This window comes from Mus pahari, chromosome 7 (genome assembly GCF_900095145.1).
Source record: "Mus pahari chromosome 7, PAHARI_EIJ_v1.1, whole genome shotgun sequence".
Taxonomy (NCBI): domain Eukaryota; kingdom Metazoa; phylum Chordata; class Mammalia; order Rodentia; family Muridae; genus Mus; species Mus pahari.
The window spans coordinates 84,475,913-84,495,265 of record NC_034596.1 but is presented as its reverse complement, the minus strand read 5'-3'; the positions used below and the strand labels follow the sequence as shown (position 1 = coordinate 84,495,265).

Below are 19,353 nucleotides of genomic sequence, written 5' to 3'. Positions count from 1 at the left end.
ATGTTAACTGCCCACCATCCCTTAGAAAATGTATCCTATTTCAAAAAATATGTGGAAATCTGTTAATGTTTGACTCAAAATATGTGTTACACACTTGCAAAGTATCTCTGAAAGAATATGTATTGTAAGTTGTATTGCTCACTGTCCTTGAGGAAAGGACTGGTGGCTAGGATCAAAGTCCAAAGAGAGAAATTTTATTGCCAATGTCTTTTATTCCATATATGCCTTTAAGTACTTAAAAGTAAAACCAACTTGATTTTTATTTTTTTAAAAGTTTGGCTATTATCATTTAGTATAAAAATAGAAACTTTCAGGCACCATGCACACAGACAGATCAATAACGCATCATTATGCAAGGGACCTTACTCTGTGATTTCCTAATCCACTAAAGATCTAAGATAAGTGGCTCTCTATGATGAGAATGGGCTAAATACAGTTTTAGAATTTCCTTCCAGAAAGATTTAAGGGTGAAGAATCAGCCTTCAGGAGAGTCTGTGCCAAGCATGAGTTAAACAGATGAGTGAAATAAAATAGTTCAGTGAGTCTCATGTAGATCTGGCCAGAGGATAAAAATCACACATTCTGCTACTATTCTATGGAAATGAGAGAAGTGGAGAGATGGATGGAAAGCAAAGAGAAAGGGGGTAAGGACGAAGTCATAAAAGGAGAGAAAAGACAGATATCTAATATAATAAAATGAACCCTGCCAAGCTATGCTTAAATTAAGCAAGAACTACTCACACACTGTTGACTTTGCCAAAACTATATATGGAGTAGGCGTAGAAAATGAAGGCAGGGAGCTAAGGCAAAAGACCAGGTTCATAATAAAGAAGCTGATATAAAAGTGGAAGAAACTCTCCAGTAACCTTAAGTAGTTTTCAATGCCAGGATGTAAAAGGATGAATCTTTACAGCAAAGCCCAATAATCTCTGCTAGTGCATGCCTCCTGCTGATGTCACGTGCCTAGAAAGCAGACAAGCTCAGAAAAGTTCTCCCATGGCACCTTAGTGTTTTAACATCCATTTTTTTCTTTTATGACCCACCAGGTATGGCTAAGAAAACATGAGCCTACTATAGAAAACTTAATAGGACTTCAAAGTCAAAGTAACTTGAAAGAGGTTGGGATGTCTACATCTACCTAAGTAGTGAAACACAAGTTCAAAGTTCCTATAGGCCATATCACAGGGCTGCCAACCTGTGAGAGGAGGAGATTCACGATAAGAAAACAAAGGGCAGATTGATAACCGTCAATATGTATTCACTACACTTACTTAACTATGGCCATACTCAGGGAACACAAGGGTCTAGCATTCATTCATATATCAGGTGGCTTGACCTCTGCAGAATTATGTATGGCACAGTTATAATCACTTAAAGTAAAGGTCAGCAAAGCATGATCGTGTCCCATACTTTCACCACAGCAAGCATTCTAATCAATGAGAGCAACTTACCTGTTTTCAGAAGGGGGTGCCCCGGGGTTCGTGGACCACCTCAAGCAGCCAGAACCACAGCAATAGGCAATTTCCTCCAGACCTCTCCAGATAGCAACTCTGATTTTGTTAGCAGAATTCCAGGTCAACTTGGAGTTCAGTCCCCCACAATGACTACTGACTCCGTTATTCTTTCTCATTTTTAAAGGAATAGACTCTAAACTGTAATCTTCTTTCTCAAATATCTTTAAACGCACCCTTGCCTGGTGAATAAAATACAGAGATGTGCTCAATTTAACACTTTGCTATGTTGGGTGAGAGTAATAATGATGGAGTTTATCATGTGCTCCCTTAGAAGGGTTTGGAAGTCAGAGGCAGTAAGATTTAGAATAAGGAATGATAAAAAAAAAAATATCAGAGATACCAAGAGAGACACAGCGTGAGAACTGAGTATGAAGAGAAAGTCTCAGCATGGAGGAGGGTGTGGTTACTGATAAGATAGCCAAAGGAAGCTGGCCAGATGACAGTTTCATCTCTGCTTCATCATGAAAACATCTGTTTTCATGTTTTCTCTCTTTTAAAAATGTCACAGAATCCCTAAGAAATAACCATGTCCAAGAATTTCTTGCAGCAGATAAAGTGGAAATGCATAGCATCCATTATTTTCCCTAAATAACTTTTCAGAGAACCAACATTCTATAGAAGAGATACAAGAAATGATTCTGAATGTGTATTCAGTATGTCTCCTATAGGAGAATAATCATCTAAGATTGGTTCAAAATAGTAATATTCTGTGCCTTCCACTGACATGGCAGTAGGAACCAAAGCCGAGGCTTGGGGTGAAAACTTCCTGACTCCCAATCCCAGGCTACAAGGTGATGTTATTTTCTATAAAGTGGAACTCTAGTTGACAATTGGGAAAGAAGCAGCAAGAACCCACATTCCTATTAAAGAAAAAAACCTTCATTCGTCAAATGAGACTAAGCTGTGAATTCTGATGCAAAATCAACAAGAAGATACTACCATGACTTGTACATGTTTTCTCTCCAAATTTAGTTGCATAGTGTTCTCAAGTTTTTTCATTCATGTGCCAATAATATGAAAGATGAATTAGAGAAGATAAGCCATACAAAGAAAATGTCGGTGAGGTTTTTAAATCCCTTAAGCATCCATACTTATTACAGGCTTTTGCATAATGCATCATTTTCATTCCAATTTCAGCCATAACAATACTTCAACCCTAAAATCTACCTCAGGAAAATGTGTCAGATTTACTTTGTGATTCTACATTTCTCTGTATATATGTCTGCATACTTCTGTACTAATGATCCTAGATTTGCTTAAAGAAACTCTTTTCTCTTTGAGACAATTATGGTTCAGCCACTGAATAGTATGCTACCACCCTGATGGGTTCTGTAAGATTAACTGTCAGCATCTTAAATGATTATCATGAGAATTGAAAAGTAACATTCAAATCAGATCCACCTAGTCCTTAAACGAGGACCAGTTATAGACTTCAATGCTGTAATCAAGTGGGTTGAGAATATATCCTTGCTGCAATGATTTCCTGCTCATGGTTCTGAATAGAAAACACTCTACCAGGTTTCCCCAGCCATGAGAATCCTGGTACTTATCTCTGATACCATCCAAGATTGATCATATGGGATATATGAATTTGGCTCCATGAAGAAGTAGGACTGGAACAGGAAAACACCTGGTGATACCTTGACCAAATAACCTTCATTTCTCTTTACATAACTCCCAGAAGTCAATGCTCTCTGAAAATGAGACTTTCCCCCTCATGTTCAACTTCTACCCCCAACCCCATTAGTCAGTGCAAAAGGAAAGGAAAAAAATCTTCTCATAGGAATGCTATAATTCCTAAAATATTTAGACTCAAGTCTGACATATATGATTCCATATATAAAAGAAATGTCCAGAAAGAACAAATGTGCAGGGAAAAATGTGTACATAAATAGTTGCCTAGGGCTAAGTTTAGAAGCAAGGTTTAAATGCAGATGGACAAGTGAGGAATCTAGTGGGTGATGGCTATGATCTTAAAGTGATGGAGCTGATGCCTGCCCAATTTTATAGACTTACTTATGTGATTTAGTTGTAGGCTTTTATCAGTGATTCAGGCAAAGAAAATTTTATTCTTAAATGCTGTTTAAAACAACAAAAATTTCCCAAACTCTAGGCTTTGGAAAGAAAGAATGTTTTAATTAGGCTTTTAGCCATCTAAATAACATGAGAAATTTCTGCCTAATTAGAAATATTTTAACACAGCAGAATAAGACATTGCTTAAAATAACTGTAAGTAATGCCAAGATATGTATAAAACTTTCTATGGAGTGTTTGTTTTTATATGTAATTTCTCATATATTTCCCTAAGTTATAATGCTTTCCTAAAATGTGAAAAAATATGCTTTATAAATTTGATATACTGATACTACATCTAAGAAAGAAGGCTGATCCAGCAAATATATAGCTCTTGTAAGATAGAATTATCAAGTCAATGAAAGATATAACTTAGATAGTTTGTTATCCTTTTTCTGTGTTCATTCCTCCAGGAAGACTAGTAAAGAAAAAGCCAGATCTCAGGTATCATCATGAATTCTACGTGCTAGGATGCTTAGATGATTGAATTGCTCTTCCAGAATGCTCCAAAGACTGCATTTCCTACATGCAGAAGTGAGTTGTAGCTAGTAAAAGAAAGTGTACAGAAGTGATGAATGCTACCTCCAGACAAGTCAGGGAAGCATATGGTTTAACTGCCGAACAGAACTGAGGTTTTCCAAGGGAGTTGGCACAACTCAAGGAAGAATTCCACAATCTTGAATTATATCTTTAAAACTAGTGGTCTGGGAGAGCTAATCAACTGGCACTCGACTTCATCTGAATTAGAAGGAAATCTTTCCTTTGTTTTGAGTCACTGAAATTTTAGGATGCCTTGTTATGTAAGGAAGTATTAATTAGCCCAGCTGGTATAAGACACAAGAGCACTCAGCAAATATTTTCCCTTTTAATCATTATAGCCTATTCTTTCCAGTCCCATCTTTTCTTTGTCTTCTTCTTTCCCTTCCTCCTTACCTAGAGTTAACGTTCACTTTTAAGACAGAAAGAAAGATAATGAGATGTTTTGAGCATGTATATTCTTATGATCTTTCTTCAAGAGCTGGGACATTTGTGTGGACAGTGGCGAAAAGGATGGATGGCAATTCCTTTAGAGGAGCCATAGTGAGTCTGTTTAGTTAAAAGGTTGCATCATCTCCAAGAACAGGCTTTTGCTTGCACCTCTCAAATCCCCTACATTGATAAAGGCCAGGGAAGAAATGTCAGAGTCAGTAGCCATGTCTGAGTCATGAACTTGGCCTTTGTAGGCTACAGTTTTGGGGTAGTGGAGAAGTGCATGCTGGCTGCTTTCAACTAAAGGTTTTTTGTTCACCCCAAGTTCCTAAAGACAACACATTACCATTACAACTCATTTTTAGGTGACCTCAGGATCCACAGCCCTTTCCTCCTTTTCTGCACATAGAACAAATGCAAGAAAAGGAGAGAAGGGGGGACCTGCCCCCATCAGAGACACTGTATACAAAGACTTGTAGTAAGCCCTACCACCCCAACCCTCCAAATGGTTACCTCTGACTCCCCTCCAAACTTGTCAAAATAAAACAATCCAAATAAAAACCAGAGCTCATAAATCAGTAAACAAAATAAAGTCAGTTTTTTTTTTCTTTTCTTTTTAAAGAACAAAATGAAACTTGAGGAAAAACTTACTGGAGTTACAGTTTATCCTGATACAGTCTAGATGGGGAAAAATAAATGAAAGATGAAATTGCATCCTTCAAGGTAACAGCTGCAGACATCCAAAAACAATCAGTCCACCCTTCCGGGGACAGACACACGCGAGAAATGTGGCCATTTTATATTCATATATATATATACATATACAATATGTACAAGAGTAAGGGTGGGTGTATATGTACAGTATATTAATTAGTAAAGTTAGATACATATATATATACACACACACACATATATACACATATGTATAGAGATATATACTGGTATACATATATATCCACAATAGACATCAAGACTAATTCTCTCTCTCTCTCTCTTTTTTTTGTGGTTTTGAAAAATTCCCTATTCATGTGTATATATATTACACAGTTGGATTTTTAAAAGTTAATTTTCTTACATTTTGGAAATTAGAAAAATTCTTCCACCAAATAGATTATAGCCTATAATTTATGTCCTCAAACTGATCTTTGAAAGCATTAAAAACAATTTTGAATTAGTGTTCCAAATATAATCACCAGTCTGACACATTGTATTATTTTTTTAAAAAAAAATATATACCCTTGAAGTTTCACAGGGTAGTATTTAACCCTTTCTCTTTTTCTAAAATCCAGCTCCCTCCACCCTCACTTTAGGTTGTGTCCCGAAGAGTATAGAGATTTGTGTTGGCACACTTGCCATCACCCTCAGACATGAGGAAAGGGTTAACACCACCTGGTCATTTTCTTTCATAAAATGGCCACTTGCAAACAGCTAACCGCACAAACACCCATCACAGATTTTAGAGAGGTGGGGTCAATCAGGTACAAAAAACCATAGTAGGTTATTACAATTGATTGGCCTTCCTGATTGTTATTGGTTCAAAGGCTCCCAGACCAACCCACTCACGAAGCCTATCTCTGTCTTCCTGCCCAAATGCCCAGACGAAATGAGATGTCTAGAGCATTCAGGGAGAAGGCAGGGCAGGTGCGTGTAGAGGAAGTCATGGGTCCCTTTGATATCCTGCCTATTTTGTTACGCAAGTTTTTATCACAACAAGAGAAAATTTCTTTGGTGTGGGTCTTATCTCTTAAATGGGAAATTTGGGAAAGAATTTTCTAATTGCCTGCTGACAACCACACTAGGCATTCTGTGCCAGAGCTCAGAGTAGCTAATGCTTTATTAATCACTGTCTGGCAGTCATGGGCACGCACGGTGGAGAATTACTGAATGGAGTCCATGAGAGTTCAGTGAGGAACTGGGCACCAATGGCTAGAGAAATGTCTTGGCAACTGTTACCAAACTGCCCAGATGGACCTCGGGTTAGTTCGTGTTGGTGGAAACTCCACTCAGGATTTTATCAACTCAGATGTTGAAAGGTCAATGCCAATGATGAAAAAAGAAAGAAAGCTGTAAGGGAAACAGCAGTGAATAAACTATGCTCTTTTTTACAGCTTAAGGTTCACCCAATAGTTTTCAGAGAACAAGCGTGACATAAGGCCACCATTTGGATTCCCCTAAAGTGAGCTATTTTAAGTGAACACGTGAGATAGGAATTAATGGCAACCAGGCCAGCAGAATAGAATTATGCTCAATCTAGTGAGGAGAAATTTATAACATTCAGGTACCCTGAAGATAGAGGAGGCAGGCAGCTTGCTTTTTTTTTTTATTTTAATTTATTTTTATTTATTTATTTTGTTCCCCCAGAAGAACATCTCTTGAGAAAAATCTGGGTTTGGTTTCGTGCGGTTAGGTTTGTCATGTGTCGTCAACCGCAACAGAAAAGTGGGAGCAAACAGCCCTGGAGCAATTGGTACGATCACCAGACAGAGGAGGCCATGCCCCTAGTGGGGCTGGGGAGGTGGGCAGGCAGGGAGGAGGGGTGGGGCTTGTGCTATTGGTTGCACCTAACCTCACCCAAAGCTGGAGAAATACCTCTTCCTGACTTACTGAAGAAGAAGGGGAGGAAACATGAGGTATGGGTAGACATGCTTAGGAGAAAGGGAAGGCAGTGGGTGGACCTAAAGCCACCAACCCAAAGTCTGCAAATAAGAAAGAGTTTTCCTCTTTGGTTGTGTGAAGTTGAGGATTTCATCTTTAGATGGGAGTCTGGGATAAGGAGAGGTATTTCAGTTAGGTTCATGTTCCTGGGCATGCACATAGATCCATGAAGTTTAAATTGTACATGTAAATCAACATGAGAACTTTGGGGCTTTCAAAAATGGCAGACAATATGTTTAAGTCAGAGTCCATTGAATTATTTTATTATTTTACCTAAAGAATGAGTGTTTTATGGGAAAGGTCATCCCCAGTGGCTTCTTTAGAAGCTCTGAGGCTACAGTCTTATTGGTGAGGGCATGGTTTGTTTGTTTGTTGATGAAAATGAGCTGAGAGGATTGATTTGGGGAAGGACATCCCTTTTGTGTTTATCCTCTCTAGCAGCCAGGGTACCCTCTCTGACTGAAAAAAGTTGGCCCAAGTGCATTTGGGTATGTGTGCATATGTGTGCTGTGTGGTTTATTTAGCTCCTCTGGTTTATTTCAGTGACGTGGGAGAAATGATGGCTTTCCATACTGGTGAGCTTTGCACTAGGTCTGGAAGCCATGAGTGCTTCTGAAAGCTGTGTGGTTTTCAGTTATGCCAAAGCAGTGTTCAAGATGTCCAGAGAAAGAATATCTGGAGAAATCAATTGTGATTGGCTGAATGCCTGACACTGTCCTTAGAGTCTCTAGTGGCTCCCAGCACTGTACTAAGGATGCCAAAGGCCTCATGTCCATCAGTGGCTTTTCTGTAATGTGGCTCAATTAAAACTGAGCACTAAGGCAAAGAGGGATCCCCTGTGCAGATGCTTCAAGGATGACTGTCAAGAATGGTACCATTCAGACATTCCCATCACTGACCTGCAATATAGCTCTGTAGAGCAAAAAAGTCAACACTTCAGGATCTAGCAGTTTAGAGACAGGGGTTTTAATTTCATCTCTGCTTCTAACTTCCTATAGAAGCTTCACATCTTTAAAAGCAAATATCTTTTAAAAAAAATCCACATTGCTGATTTATCTCTTAAAACTGTTGCTGGAGTAAAATAAAGCACAATCTTTGAGATCTTTAAATGTACTTTGATGACAAAATACTGTTACTTCCCCTTTTAATACACAAGGAGCAAATACTGGTTGATCAACAGCCAGCTTTATAATTTTTAAAATCATGATGCCTGATTATGACACCTTGTGGGCCTGCTAAGGCTACATATACTTGTCTTTCGAAAAGAAAACCTTACAAAAATTATGTTATGCCAGAGAAATATATACTAGGTTTTTCTCACAGGAGTTCACCTAGGTTAGAAATTTGAATGAATTTGGGATATGCTTCATGTGTGCTGTAAGAGGGGAATGACTTAAAATACAAACACCCAAGAGGCTAGCCTGAGCTATTCCAGGTTAGAAAACTTCAGGATATCTTTGGCTACAGAATGAGACCTTGCCAGAAGAAGAAATTATAGTAAGAGAACAAAGGTCATTTGGGTGAGGCTATGTGTAGATGCAAACTGTACTTGGAGATAATTTTCTTCTATAGTTAATAGAAGGAAGAAATGGCTGTAATAAGGAAAGAAAATATTTGCGAGAGGGACTGCCAAAACCTTTAGACAAGTCCTGAGTAGGAAGACTACATACAGCACAAGGATTAATGTTTACTTTCCTATGTCAGGCTTGAAATAAAAGATACGTAATCCAAAGTCATAGTTGTGGTGTGCCATAGCCCTGGGGCAGAAGCAAACGACTCTCCCTTTTAAGGAGAGAACAGTGCTGTGATGATGTCGAGACTTTTTTAGCCAGGTTGTTTCAGCATAGTAGGAGCTAGATGGAGGCTGAGCTGACATATGTCAAAAGACAAATGCTGTTCTTTGAAAAGGCTTAGGTCCCAGGCTTGGCCACAGTTGAAAATAGAAAAAGTGTGAATGGCATGTTTCTAGGAATACATGTAGCATCTATGAATAACTCAGTGTGTGAGTGTGTGTGTGTGTGTGTAATGTATGTGTCTGTGAGAGAGAGAGGAAGAATCTTTCATCTCTTTTCTTCCTAGCTCATTTTTCATCCCTTTCTCTGACTTCAGTTTTCTTGGAAGGTGGTGCCTGTCATGGTTGCCTTCATAGCCTTCACACAACAGCATTTAATGAAGAAAACAACTTGACTATTAAAAAACACACATGTACTCTCTGGGATGCTGTGAGGCTCATTCCCACCCAGATGTATATATTCCTCTCCAAAGTGGACAGAAAGGGAAAGACTGTCTTGCTTTTCTGGGGTTGAACTACGCAGGGTCTCATATTTGGTTTTATCCTTTACATCATGCTTTTGGGTGGGCCATTGTTCTCTCCGCTGGTTACTCAGAGAAGTATCTCAGGATATCTGGTTGTTGGTTTTAGGTAATGTAACATGCTAGTTTTGGTCCGGTTGAGGAGGGGAGGGTTCTGTGGGAGGGCAGGCGGGAAGGGCAGAGGGATGCCAGTCCCTGTAGGTTTCTCAGTACTCTGTGTTCTCAAGGCTGTTTGCTATGCGGGCCGCAGGCTTTGGGCCTTTGAAGGGTTGAATACCATCTTTTGATTTACCATGGTGGATGGTAGGGAGGATTGAAAACGCAAGAATACAGATACACACAACAACAGAATAATAGTTTAAAAAACAAACCTAAAATAATCAAGTACATACACATACACAGACAAGAAGAAACCAAGAGACATATTGTAAACAAAAAGCAGATGAGATTAGACAGGAAAAAGTGCACCGTGTCATAAATGCTAACAACCAGAAGTAAAATAAAAACACAGAACTAAATGAGCCACTACTCAAAACAGTCCCATGCCTTCAAGGTTTTCACAATTTGGAAGAGGTACCAGCTGACCTGATAGCAGATAAGACTTGTGTCTACTCAGAAACTCCCTTCAGACAGCACAGGTAGAGTTTTCAATGCTACTGAATCAGGTTCATTTTTTCTGTGGCTCTGGCAAATCTTTCTTTAAAAGCTCTGTATCCAAACATGGTCTAGAAACCCACATAGATCCACCAGCTTAGAAGTGTAAACTCAGCTAAATCATTCATTCTGACATCTCTGAGCATTTGGCTTTCTGCTGCGTGAAAAGGCCAGAGACATGAGTGTTTGTTTTCTTTCAAACCCCAAGAAGTTCCCATTCTCCAAAGAAAATAATTAGGATCCAGTAAAGAGAGTCAATAGCAAGAAAGAACGTGAGACTGTAAGGTTCTAATGGATATCCATTAGAGGTAACTGCAGAGGAAGCTACAAATTTGAAGTCATTATCATTTTTTTGAATCTAGGTGAAGTTAGTATGTGTGGGACAGAGTAAATGGGGCAACTCAATGGACATTATGAGACAACCGTCTTTACACCAAAAGAGCTGCTGGCAGGTGATTAAAAACACCAGTAAGAAAGACAGGTGTAAGTACCAGGAGGCACACCTTCCATAAGCAGATGCTCTGAGCTGTTTCTAATTGGATAAAAGGGACATGGGGGCCATCAGAATAATTCATAGGAATAGTTACTATGGAATTAGACACAAGGCACAGTGTAGCTCTCTCCCACCCACTCTCATTTTGTCTCCTCGCTTCTGTCCTTGACTGTTTTGAGTGGTGACCAAGGAGGTGGACTTAATGGAAATATGATTGATTGATCAAAAGATGGACCAAAGTAGCGTGTTTTACACAAAGCTAAACAATTCCAAAAAAATCAAGAAAGGAAACTTAGAAAACGAATAATCTAGTAAGGAAGTCACCACCGTCAGAGACCAAAATTGACATCAAACCCTCATGCAAAAACAGGGAGAAGGTATTTATTGCTGTTGTTTTTTTTTTTTAAAATCCATGGTCTATTAAACAAGAGGTGAGTGGCTAAATTTCAGGAAACAAAGAATTTAAAGAAAATAATGGAAATCAGAAAAGAAGGGAAGACAAGCCCAAACAGAATGACAGAGGTCCTTCATACGATACCTAAGTTAACCATGAGCTTGACACGCCCACCATCCAACTCTAGACGAAGTGTATCTGCAGAGTCCCTGGAGGTCGTGGCTACCAGTAGCCCATAGGCTCGCTGTGACATGAAGCGGAAGGACACATCCTCTGCCTCCGTGTGCATCACCATGGGCATGATGACCTTCATATACATGCTGCCGTCATAGCTCAGGATGGATGCCTCTGCAAAAAAGAGAATGGAGAGCATTAGCAGAGTTTAAAAGACCTTTTTCCTTATAGGCTGAGTAGAGCCAGCACCAAGTTGGTAATGAAGTAACCTGTGTCTAATACAACTCTACTGCTCTTGTCTTTTGACTATATAACCTGGAGCAAGGCAATTAAACGCTAGGTCAGTAGTTCTCAAACTGTGGGTCATGACCTCTTTGAAGGATTACATATCTGATATTCTGCATTACAGATATTTACAAGTCATAAGAATAGCAAAAATTATAGTTATGAAGTAGTGGTAAAATAATTTTATGGCTGAGGTTACCACAACATGAAGAAATGTATTAAAGAGTTGCAGCACTAGGAAGGTTGAAAACCACTGATCTAGCTCTTTATTTTTTCTTATTCTTTATTTTTTTTTCATCAATTGGTTTTCATACAGTAGTAGTTGGCCAACACAAGACAGACAGATTTCATGGTTTCTTGTGCACCTTTTGTTTTTGTTTTTGTTTTTGTTTTTGGCACTTTCTTTGGTCATATCCTATGATGTGCCTTGTACTTGCCCTAGTACACTCACAGAACTGAGTAGGGCACAATAATAAACACTAGCTATGAAAGTGAATATGCCCTACAAAAATTAGTAATTTGTACTGCAGATAAATCAAAGGCACAAAATGAACAACTTGAGATCTGTGTAAGTGTTTTCATAGGAAATAGGGGAGGAAAGGTTTACAGCCATCACATCAAATAAATATAAGTGGTAGAAAACTTTCTAAGGTAGGACCACACAGTGGACAAAGCTCATACTCACTACATGCCATAGTAAAAGGTGCTATAACCATGCAATGAGTTAAGGGAGATAGAACAAGAAAAACAAAGTACTAGTGGTGTTCTCAACAACTTTATTTTATTCGTGTTTAAGCAAAGCTTGTATAAGAAATGAAATAAAGCCACATGAAGTTGACATATTCTTCAGCCCATGCACTTGATTTAGGAAACTTGAACCCCATCCACCCGTGTCAACAAATATAATCTCTATGTTGTAATATGGTTCTCTTTTTCATATTTTCAAATAGGAAAACAAAGCTCAGAGCAAGATGATACCATCTCAAAGCGACACTAGCTGTGTGTACTGGGTAGTTTTGTGTCAACTTGACACAGGCTGGAGTTATCACAGAGAAGGAGGTTCAGTTGGGGAAATGCCTCCATGAGATCCAGCTGTAAGGCATTTTCTCAATTAGTGATCAAGCGGGAGGTCCCCTTGTGGGTGGTGCCATCCCTGGGCTGGTAGTCTTGGGTTTATAAGAGAGCAGGCTGAGCAAGCCAGGGGAAGCAAGCCAGTAAAGAACATCCCTCCATGTCTCCTGCTTCCTGACCTGCTTGAGTTCCAGTCTTGACTTCCTTGGTGATGGACAGCAGTATGGAAATGTAAGCAGAATAAACCCTTTCCTCCCCAACTGCTTCTTGGTCATGATGTTTGTGCAGGAATAGAAACCCTGACTAAGACACTGTGCTATGATACATTACTTTAGATACCATGGTTAGGGACTATTTTTTTCAATACTATGAACCTCAGAATATAAGTTTGTTTAGTCATCCATTGACAAATATCTCCAGGCAGCATACATAGTAAAGAAATTACTCTTACTCCTACAAAACTAGCCAGTCTCTGGAAGCAGTATCCCACACTGAGTATGTTCTTCATTAAACATTTAGTTATCAAATAGTTGCTACTTATATGATTTATGGTTAATACACAGGTAAAACAGAAACCCTATGCTAAAAGGAAACCCAGAAGGTACAAATAGCTATAAATACAAAATGGTTAAATGATAGCTGTAACATATAGCTGTTAATAACATCTGGAGGAGGAAAAGGAATATCGGCTACCAGTGACTAAGGCAAGGAGAATAGTATCTGAGCAGGTCTTGAAGATAGGAGGGTTTTAATGAAAAAATAAGAACATCAAATCTTACACAAAAAATAAATAATATCTCTATAAACACAGGAAAGGAAGAAAGAAATTCTAAGATAATAATGAATTATTCAATTTAGAGCAGTTACCTTGCTATATCTACAGGTTTTATATCTGTGGATTCAACCAACCATGGATAGATAATGTTTAAGAAAGCCATCTGTATTAAACAGATGCAACTAGATAGAATTTATTTCTTGACATTATCTCCTAAAGAGCGAATCATAACAACTATTTACATAGCATTTATAGTGCATTACATATCTGAAACAATCCAGAAATTCTTTAAAATATGGAGGTATATATGTGAAGGTCATATTCTAATGTTGATTCCTTTTATTTTATTGATCTAGGAACCACAAAGTTGGTATCCTTAGAGATGTGGGACCAATGAGCCATAGATACAAAGGAAGGGAATGCCTCTTTCTTAATTGTTGTTAAAGGTAGCTTGAGCCTGGAATAAAATCAAGTAGCCTTTGGTAGTACCTTGCAAGTAAGTAAGCAAGCAGTTGAGAGATTGCAATGATTTTCAGATTAATTAATTAGTGTGTTGCATACCAAAGACCTTTCTATGTGCTAAAGGTTTGAAAGCAGTGGAAAGAGACAAAGACTCCATTTTAAGTATGAAAAGAACTGGAGCAGAGAAAGAAAGGATGTAGGCAGATCACAAGCAAGATGTTGAAATTGTCACAACTCTACCCCATTTACACATCAGACTGAAAGTCTCATAAAAGGCATGCACTCATATTTCTGGAAAGCAATATTGCTCAGATAGAACCCATACTACCTATAGCTATGTATTATAAATTAAAAATCCTAAAGGGGTCTAAAAATGTGTCAGTTACAAGAACCATCATAATAAAAGGCACATGATGGTCTGTTAGAATGGATCATAAACTAATTTAGCATATGATCCAGGTATAAAAGAAAATACTTTATCTCCCAGAAATGCAAAATCAGAAAATAAAAAATGATATCTAAAATTTATTGAGAATTTTAATTTTTTGGTGCTTTCTAGGGCTATGCATCCATTAATAAGTCATTTAATCCTTAGGAAGACCATGAGAAAGATATTATTATATTTTATATAAATATCGGATTACACAGCTAATATATAGTAGAGCTGGGGAATGAATGTAGCTATTATGCTTCTTGAGCTTGTGTGCTTAGCTGCAAAGAACTAATCTAGGCACACATCATGTTTCTAGGTATCAAAGCATAGCTATGATGCTTCATGGTGAAATGTGGCATTCTATGTGTGTATGAGTGTGTGTGTGTGTGTATGTGCATTTGTGTGTCTGTGTACTTACACCATTCTTTATACCCACATATTATTTATAAATGTCCAATTTATATAAGCAAATGCAGTATATGAATTCTTAATAATCCATTGTCAAAATAAATATGCAGTGATCTGTATAATTATGAACCTCATTAATCATCCCTGAGCATCCTCCAAACATAACCACATGAATGCAGACTTCTCTTTAAGAGATATTAGGAAGTTAAGTGAGCCATTAAATGAATGGCTTTGATGCATTCAACTTAAATATATTTCAAAATTAACGGCTGTTCTTTTTCCTCTGAATATATGTAGTACCAGATACACAAGTGTAAAATGCAGACTCATGTTCTGTCAATATTAATAGTATCACAGAATCAATATCTGGTGTCCTTGGAGTAAAACAGCTACTGATTTTAAATAAGTTGTGATTCTTGGTCTGTATTGCTTTTTGAAATTCTACATGTTCTGTTACTAATACAAAGGGGGTTTCAAGGGGTTGGTGTTTATCAAGTAGGTAATTTAATTCAGAAGTCAACCGAAACAAAATCTGTTCTATGGGTTCATATTAATTTGCTTAAAAGATTTTAGGTACATACAATGCCAAGACTAAAATCCTATTTGCATGTGTGAGTGTGCGTGGGTATGGGTGTTGGAAAGGGTATGAATCTATAAGAAAAGTGACCCAGTCTACAAATATGTCATATAGATTATTGAAGATTGGGAAGTTACACTGTGAACTGACTCTGGGTACTTAAATGGTCCCTGTGATAGTATTTTGGTCTTCCAGTTAACAGGATGCTAAATCATCCAGGAGATAGAGTTGTAGATGTTTCTGTATGTTTGCACATGGCTTTAACTGAGAAGGAAAGACCCAACTTGACCATGCTCATAGTTATTTCATGGACTAAGATTCCAGACTGGGTTAAGAGAAAAAAATCCAGCTAAGCAACAATAATACCCCTCTCTGTTTTCTAAAGGAGAGGCACTGCAAGCAGTCCCGTTATATTCCTAATAGCCTGCCTTCTTAACCATGATATACTCTCCTTGTCAAACATTGTAGCAAACAAACCTTTCCCCTCTAAGTTGCCTTCTTGTCAGGAATTATCCACAGTGATAATAAAAGCAATAAATATCACCTCTTTTTTTTTCTTTTTCAATTCTTTACTAAACCCTTCCATCTTCCTCGAAAATATTCTTGTATCTTATTTTAATTCCTTTAGTTATTTTAAACCATTCTTTCTGGGCTGCCTTTTTAATTATTGGTAAAGGCCTTGTGGTGTTGATCCTAATTTAAAGATTCTAGCTAATCTCTATACTAACATAATTCCAGTAAATGATAAAAGCTTGTTTTGTAGTTGTGAGGCCCAAACGACTCTACTATTGAGATAAATTCACAGACTAAGATATGAAAACTTTACTATTATGCGACAATCTTACTTTGTCTTATTTATATGCTATGATTCATATTTCATGTGCTTCAGTGTATGCATATGTGTATAATACATATCAAGCATATTATGCATTATTAATGCATTATTATAATAATTGTCATATAAAAATGTATATCATTCTAAGATGCTAAGAGAAGAAAAGCTCAAATATGTTCACTGAGTTATTTTTAATTAAGCTTATTATTTACTGTGTCTATCTTTTCATTTCTTCATTTCTTTCTGTAGATTAAAATTACCATCTGTTATTATTTCTTTCTTTCAAATATAGCTTCATTTACTGAGCTTTATTGTCAAATATATGGCAATTCTATATGTTATACCCACAATACAATTTTAAAGATATTGCCTTATGTACTTAACTTTATAAATCAGTAAGAGAAAGAAAAGACATGTAATTATAGTCTTTTCTTATTAGATACATAATCACTTTTACCAGAGTTCTTTTTTTTCCACATAAATTCAAATTAATATGTATTTTCACTTCCAGCCTCAACAAATTATTACTTGTAATTGTAAGGGAAATGTGCTATTGATGGATATTTTGGATACCATTCCACAGCCTTTGATCTCCATGGCACTTGAAGAGGTGTCAGATGCTAACCTTACTTTGGGGCATGCATATATAATGAGTTATTTTGTCATTTTTGCTTCTTTTGTTACTGCCCCTCTATTTTTCCCAGCATTCTTACTATTTTTCTTTTAATTTTAAACCAAAAAGAGAACAGAAATTTATTTTTGCATTTATTCTACTTAGAGTTCATGAGCTCTGTAGATATGTAGATCAGTGCATTTCATTCATTTGGGGAAATCTATAGACATGCTTTCAATACCATTTTGTCCCTTTATATCTCTTTTATTTAATTTTACACACACACACACACACAGACACACACACAGACACACACACACACACATATTTAAAGGTGTCTCACATGAAGATATATTTATCTGTATTCTTTTTTTTTCTATTTACAGGCTTAGACTGTATTGATCTATCTTCAAATATATTGTTTTCTTATCTATTAAAATATGCTTTTGAGTCCACCTGGTAGATGCCTTATTTAGGTACTGTATCTATCAACATGCAGATAGTTATGCACATTTTAATCCTTTATTACTATGCTCTATGTCAGAGGTTCTTGGCATTTCCCATTTTTGAGCCCCTTTTGCCTAATAAAATTTTATTTGATTGTGTATATATTAAATTTATAGAATAGGTAAATAATGAATCACAAGTAAATTTATCTTAACATAATGGTCTGGTATACATTATAATTTTACCACTTATTAAAATCAAAGATAAATATGCATGCTAATAAAATAGTTGTGCTTTTTTAGTTTCACATAAAATATATTAGTGACTAGGTATCTGATACTGTAAGAGGTACAGTATCTTTAATGTTTTTGAATCAATTAATATTTTTACATCATAATTAGCAATGATGTGAAAGGCACTTGTTTGAACAAATATAACCAATTAATATGAGTATAGTTCAATCAAGACCATTCTGTAACTGTCGGAAACTCTGTTCTAATTCCAATCATTACTGGTGTATTGAATTTTTGGAAATCAAGTCATCAACTCAGTGACTTTTTAAAATTAAATACTCTAATACTATAAAATTCAAGTGTAAACTAATTTGACATTAGTACATCAAACCTGATATTAGTATATCAAGTTAGTATGTATTTGGATTATATTATATTAGAAGTGTGTGCTGACAAATGATAGTAAGAACTATTAAAAGATTTTTTTCATAATTCAATATTTCAAATATTTAAGAGCAAGTGACCCATGCATACAGTCAAAAACATTTCAGATCATAATAAGTAATTGCTTTCTATTTGACCTAAGCAGTTCTAGGAAGCATTTGTTGAGGTAATAGAGCACAGAAACATACATGTGCGAAGTATACATACTGTGTGTTCAGAACCAAGACTGCAGTAAATTTCCATGATTAAATGTGGACAAGTACTGCCAGGAACATCTTAGGTTTGCTATCATTAATTTTTAATTAATGTTTGACCATTACACATTCATAAACCTTTTACTATTGCCACTTTTTACAACATCATACTGAGTTACTTGAAGCCTAATGGAGAGGATTCCTGATCCACAGTTTAAGAAGTTAGATTCTATTTGATGAGTCACTACTATCTTGTTTTCCTTAAATTCTTCAAATTTAATTTCTCTTGAATCTTTGAATACATCTATTACATTGCCATTGTACTTTTCATTGGTAAAATTCAATATACATGTTCCCCAAAGGGCATCCTGTCACCTATACTTATCTCTGGATATGATTCTCAATGTACTGTTTCTTGGTATATCTGACAATATATTATTACAAATATGGATACTGACCTCACAACCATCAAAGCCATTCTTGTTCATTTAGAGAGTTGGATGAATGAATTCTGACTTCTCTTTTCCCAGTAGGATGCTATAATATCCCTGCTCAGACATTTTCCCATTTTACTGTTTGGCTTGCTTCCCTAGCTGTTACTGCCAGATCAATATAAGCCACTTGCTGTTCAAATATAGACTTAAGCCTCTTTACTATATTTGATTTTTACCCCTTATCTAGCAGATATGTGTGACTTGGAGACTGCTTTTAGGAAGTGTATGATTTTGTCTCATATTTAGCCTAAGACTAGTAACTTGGCAATGATTCTTTTGTCACTTATAGGACTGCACCTTAGTTTTTATAAAAAACATGGTTTTTAAGTCTTCCAGACCATTAAGGATGAATGTGGTTTTATTTGTAAGGCTGGTTTGCAAGAAGGAGGCCCTGGGAAAAAACTATTATTATTTAGCCAAAATGATCATACTTAAGTGCTATTAGCCAAGAGGAAGTCCCGAGAACAAGTTCAGTTGTGCCTATGTCCTATTCTAATTATCCTGTGTTGGGTATAAAATAGCTAACATGCATACTTTTTCAGATCTATAGGAAAGAGTGTAACTCAGTATTATTCCACAGTTTTTAATCCATCAGATAGATATCCATTATTTTATAATGAACTTCTAGGTGTTCTCACACTTTGCTCAGGATCCTACAGAGCTACCTGCTGACTTTGAGCTACTTTTCACCAAAAACCTTTGATGTTTTACAAAAGTTCTTATTCTTAGATTTTTCTAAGCTCTGTCTCAGGTAACATCTCCCCTTCTATATTCACATGTCAAGGAAAGGAGATTCTTTATACTGCTCCCCAACTACTTATAGAATTAACCTAATTATTTATG

The 19,353-nt window shown here is 36.7% G+C and overlaps 1 protein-coding gene across 36 annotated transcripts in view; it reads right to left on the bottom strand.

Moving 5' to 3' along the window:
• Nrxn3 (neurexin 3) overlaps positions 1–19,353 on the bottom strand; it is a 1,590,688-nt gene that overhangs the window by 962,182 nt on the left and 609,153 nt on the right. For all 36 annotated transcript variants that reach the window (XM_029541252.1, XM_029541257.1, XM_029541238.1 and 33 more), the window contains 2 exons: positions 11,210–11,413; positions 5,208–5,234 (listed from right to left, as the gene is read on the bottom strand). In XM_029541252.1, the coding sequence (XP_029397112.1) occupies positions 5,208–5,234; positions 11,210–11,413 (231 nt within the window). The remainder of the gene's footprint in view (positions 1–5,207; positions 5,235–11,209; positions 11,414–19,353) is intronic.